The sequence below is a fragment of the Triturus cristatus genome, chromosome 5_2, assembly GCF_964204655.1.
Source record: "Triturus cristatus chromosome 5_2, aTriCri1.1, whole genome shotgun sequence".
Taxonomy (NCBI): domain Eukaryota; kingdom Metazoa; phylum Chordata; class Amphibia; order Caudata; family Salamandridae; genus Triturus; species Triturus cristatus.
Genome location: NC_140588.1, coordinates 760,655,030 through 760,660,295, shown reverse-complemented (window position 1 = coordinate 760,660,295; position 5,266 = coordinate 760,655,030). Strand labels below are relative to the sequence as shown.

General features: G+C 41.8%; 1 protein-coding gene across 1 annotated transcript; it reads right to left on the bottom strand.

Annotated features, from left to right (window-relative positions):
* Nucleotides 1-1,540: 1,540 nt before the first annotated feature.
* On the bottom strand, nt 1,541-4,957 carry AGTR2 (angiotensin II receptor type 2). The gene is made up of 2 exons (XM_085606668.1): nt 4,669-4,957; nt 1,541-2,815 (listed from the first exon to the last, which is right to left on the bottom strand). Exon 2 carries the CDS (start codon nt 2,784-2,786, stop codon nt 1,644-1,646), a length of 1,143 nt encoding a protein of 380 aa, XP_085462794.1. The 5' UTR covers nt 2,787-2,815; nt 4,669-4,957; the 3' UTR covers nt 1,541-1,643.
* Between the last annotated feature and the right edge of the window lie 309 nt (nt 4,958-5,266).

The window sequence follows — 5,266 nt, the reverse complement described above, 5'->3', positions numbered from 1 at the left end:
CAAACAACTATGATTAGACTGAATCAGGCGCGCAACACCCATTGGACTCAAAGGGCTTCAGCCCCCCGTCGTGAGTGGCAGCCCGGGATGAGACAGCTTCCCGGGCAAACACACAGCCGCTCCCGAGCACTTTACAGGTCTTTAAAAGACCATTTGCATATTAATGAGGCCTTGTTGTTGTTTCACCCCATCTAAGAGCCCCTGCAGCTCCACTCTGCCGATTGCTTAAAGTTCAGCCCCCCCCCCCCGAAATTTTTGCTCAGCCCCCCCCGAAATTTGGCTCTAGTTGCGCCTCTGGACTGAATAAGCATATTACTATAGATGTGAAGAGTATAACAAGGCACTAAGTAAGATTGATTTGTTTATGATCCAACATGATCCAGGAATCTCAGGTACTTTTGAAGTTGCACTGACTAAACGATGAAGGAAACATTACAACTGAGATAAATGACACTCTAACTTACCTGAATTACATCAAACTAATTTTAAACGTGAAGAGCCAGAAGGAATGCACATAGGAAGCATAATAATATATGTGTGGAGAAAAGATTGATCTGTTTATCATCTAGCATGATACTGAATCATGGGGACTTTTGAAATTGCAATTTGGAAAAAGCAAGGTGAAACATTGATGTTTTGTAGATTTACGTATTGAGATGGCAGTTCAATGTACCTATTAATTTTACTGAAATGTTTAAATGGGTTTAGGATAATGTGTTTTTTTATATATATATAATTGTACATAAAAGTTTTTTTATCCGGACACGAGATACTAACTGTGCATATGGACGACACAAGCTTATTAGTCCTGCCTACTTATGATGACAATCTGTGAATGGGGGTGGGCATCTGTGTCACAGGATGCCCTGACTGCCATGTTATCTTACCTCTGGCAATTGAGCACCACCTTTTGCATACAACAAGCATGGCTACATCTTGTGGCCATTCCAAGCATTTAGCAACCATATCCTTAGTGGCCCATTCGACAATTTTATATCCAGCCATGAAAAAAAATGAACCATATTCAACAATATTTCAGAAAAGGGCATTTCAAAATATTGCATGTCTTGTAAATGATTAAGTATTTGTTCAACAAATAGTAACCCCAACTGAAAAATAAGTCAAAATACACCAAAGTAAACGTCTAAAGAAAGCATAGATAAAATGAGAGGACATGTGTCATGTTTTATGCACATCTCTGTTGCTGTCTTTGCAGTCACGAAACCATGGTTCTAATCATGTCTTTTTGGGTTGATCAAAAAATATTGTGATTCTGGACGGGTCACTTTTTCCCCGTTTCAGAATGTAAGCGTGACACGTAAAAATCAGCTGAACAGGAAAGCTCTCCCCTTCCCTTCCCATCACATCATATCTTTCTGTAGAATACTAAATACATAAAATAAAATAATGAATGTTTCCAATATTTTTCGCTATGGTCTGATGGGAGAACATTATGTTTTGTGTCTTTTGTATAGCACAACCATCACCACTGTCATTATAGACAAGTGTGTACTTTTTTCACTCAAGAATGAAACATCTGTGACTAAACACAATTTATTACACGGATTTCTGGCTCTACATCAAGGTGCGAGCAAAAGAAAGAGTAGTCTTTAATCAACAGAGTAACTAGGGTTGAGTGTCTTTCATCCTTGCAGTTGCAGGGGCCCTGCTTCTTTAAGGTCACTGCCCTTCCTTGATGAGGAGCACTGCTGGCTGTTCAGAAACTGAGGAGGCCTTGGCTGAAAGATGTCTTTGAAATTGTCTTTGAACTGGTTCCCCACAAAGCCGTACAACAGGGGGTTGATGGAACTGTTTGCAAACCCCATGCAGAGGCTGAAGGGCATAGCCACGTCGATGGTGTATATCAACTGGCAGTTTATAATGATGCCCATTCTCGACAAGGCATCTAAGAACGTCAGGACATGGAATGGAAGCCAGCATGTTAGGAAGGCCACAAAAATGGCCGCACACATAATGAGGACCTTGTCTCTTCTGTAGCTAATTTCCCCAGGTGACTTAGAACTCATCAGATGCTTTCCTATTCTCAGATAGCAAGTCGTGATGATCAACACAGGAACAAAAAATCCAAACATGTTTTTTACTAGAGCAACTCCCGCGCACCAGTCGGAGTACCTCTCCACAGGGTACGCCATCACACATGCATTAACCCGAAGATGTTCAATGTACTGTATTTCACGGAAATAAAAGGTAGGCAGGGAGGCCAGACAAGCCAACCCCCAAATCAATACAGTCACCACATAAGCTTGATGCAACGTCCGCCTTTGTGACTGGAAGGGATGAACAATGGCCCAGTACCTGTCCACACTCATGCAGGTGATGAAAAATATACTTGCAAATAGGTTGAGGCATAAAATAGAGCCAGAAATTTTACACATCACAGATCCGAAGAGCCAGTTGTAACCAACAGCGTAGTAGGTTGCCCACAGGGGGAGAGTGGCTAAAAATAACAAGTCGGCTACTGCCAAGTTGAAAAAGTAATGATTTGCTACTGTTTTTGGGCCATTATGGAGACAGAGCACTGTTACCACCACACAATTTCCAACAAATCCAATGGCAAAGATAATTCCATAAATGGCAGGAATCAGCTCGAATTGGTAATCCACAGGCACACTTTTGTGACAGGGCGTAGGGGATGCCTGGTCCAGTGAGGCATTTGTGGATACTGAAAGCAGATCCTTCCAAGTTTCTTTGCTGGCCGTGAGGAAAGAGTAGTTACTGCTGTACATATCTGGGTTTGAAGCGGAGAATCCCTCTTGGAAATCCATATGCACCGAGTCTTTGCATGATATGCTGCCTGCAAAATCAGATATGGGAAATGTTTAGACACGGGACAAGTAGCATTAGGATTTGAATTAAATCTACTTTAAGAAATATTTGAAGATGGTTTGAATGTAGATACAATCAAACATATGTATTTCTTGGACAAGATATATTGACAGTAAAAATAAATCATTCTTATATCTTTGATGACTAAAAAAGGCAATGCACGTGGATCCCCCTGGTGACATTTAAAGTCCTACTGCACCATGTTTATAATATTAATGGAACAACATTATGCTCGTTTGTTTCTGGACATCGATAAGAGGCTCAGAAGCTATTGATAATGGTGCAAATGTTTAGAGTCCATTCATATGTTGTGGTGTTTTGTGTTGACCACTACCAATAGAACCCATTAATTTATGCAAGCCACTAATGCATAAAACACCCAGTACATCCCAGGGTTAGAAAGAACCATACATGGCTCGGTGTCACTTCTATCTGTATTATACATCACATTTCCCCGCCAGAGTAAAATCAGTACTTGCCGTAAAAGCAGGCTTCATGAAAGTACAAATACTGAGTGAATCTCCCCCTGGGTGCAGAGCACGGGTCTGTACCAGAAAACCACAAGTCCAAGCACTGCCTGGCCGAAGTGCGTGCTGCTAAAGTGCTCCCACTTCGGTCTGATACATGTGTGCTGCATCAGCAAGCCCAGGGCAGTGCCAAGTCCGCAAGAGCGGGGCAGGAACACCCCTCAGGCTCTTGGCGCTACTCCTAATGTTTGCTACCAAGGTCATACTGTCTGCACATTCCCTCCCCAGTCCACAGACACGACTGCCCTGCGATAAAGTATCCAAGGACTGCTCGGCGGTTAAGAGTGGCAGCAACGCGTCATAGAAACACTAACTACAATAAAAACAAGTACAAGAAGAACCTATATACCAAAAAATAGACTATATATGTGTTTGTTTTTTCGTGTACTTCCAAATACTGTTGGTTCCCGATGTGCCAGGAATCAAAACAACAAACATCCGGTGGGACGGGACCGGGCAGGAGAGAGATTGCTTACTCATTTTATTGGCTCACACATTGCTTAAGTCATATTAAGCGAAATAACCCGTGTGTTGTTTGCAAGTATAATTAATTATGGCTTGTCACAATAAATAATGTTTTTAGCGAAGGCATTCTCATCAATATGTCGAACATATGTCGTACACATGTATCTCTGAGGAATTCTATGTGCGCGTGTGTGTATTATATATGTGCTTGTTGTGACTCAGAAGAATGCACACGCCTCCATGGATGGGGTATGCCATAAAGACCAGTGGAGTAACTACCCTAAACTTTTGCAAATAAAATCATCAAAATCGTGTAATTGTTATATAATGACGCTCAGCGTGTCATGTATATTACGCATGAAGCAATAATACATGACTACAAGTTTTGTATTTTTTAGCAGCTCCAGTAAAGTACAACGGGGCATATTATCAAGGACCGCGTTAAAATTATCGCCGCTTTAAAACTGCCGCAAAAGCGGCTAGTGGCCTTGATAATGTGCCCTGGAGAATTCCAATAAAACCCAGGTTCACACCAGAACATGGACTTCTATTGGAATTCTCTGCGGCATATTATCAAGCCCATTATCGCCGCTTTCTGCCGCTAAACCGCCGATCATTTTTAACGCCGTCCTTGATAATATGCCTCAAAATAATGTTGTTTTCGTAGACCCCATGGCGGTAGTCTTCCTCCAACTCAAGATTTACGCATTATATGGCAGGTAAAGCCGCGTTAATTTACTGTACAGATAAACAACGACACGGTACATCCACCAGTCCAAAATGCAATCAAAAACGTCCGAAGACACACGACAGTCCTGCAAACACTTACTTGAAGCAGATCAGAATCGGTGTGCTGCCCCTTCCTCCACTCTGCCTGCTCTCCGAAAGTAATAACAGGGATTTGGGTTTCTCTAACTTAAATGTTCTGTTTATCCCGTGGGGAGATATTAACCCACATAGCTCTGGGAAAAAATACAAGGAGGTGTTCCAGAAATAGTCTGGCAGAAAAACATTAGCTTGATACACCCCCTCCATCTCCGAGTCACTCGCTGTGGGCTGTAAATCATGTACGTATGCACGAGAAAGAACCTTTGAGCATTTTAATAACTTTTACTGGGACATGGGACCCCGTGCGCAGATGGACGACTCCGATGCTGGGGCCAATGGGAAACATCGGAAAGCTGTATCCCCCACGCATGATTGATTGAGCCTAGGGTTATGAACTTGTGTTTTATGTCGTAAATCCTGATGCTATTCTTTTTGTTATCCTTTTATTAATCTCTAGAGCCAAAAGTATCTGCTAAATGCAAGAAAATAGATATATGTAACTTGCAATTACATTTTAGAAACTGCGATATGAAGATAGGAAGTGCCTTTTGTTAAGTATATATATTTTTTCAGAGTCTGGACGACAATATTTTCTGTGA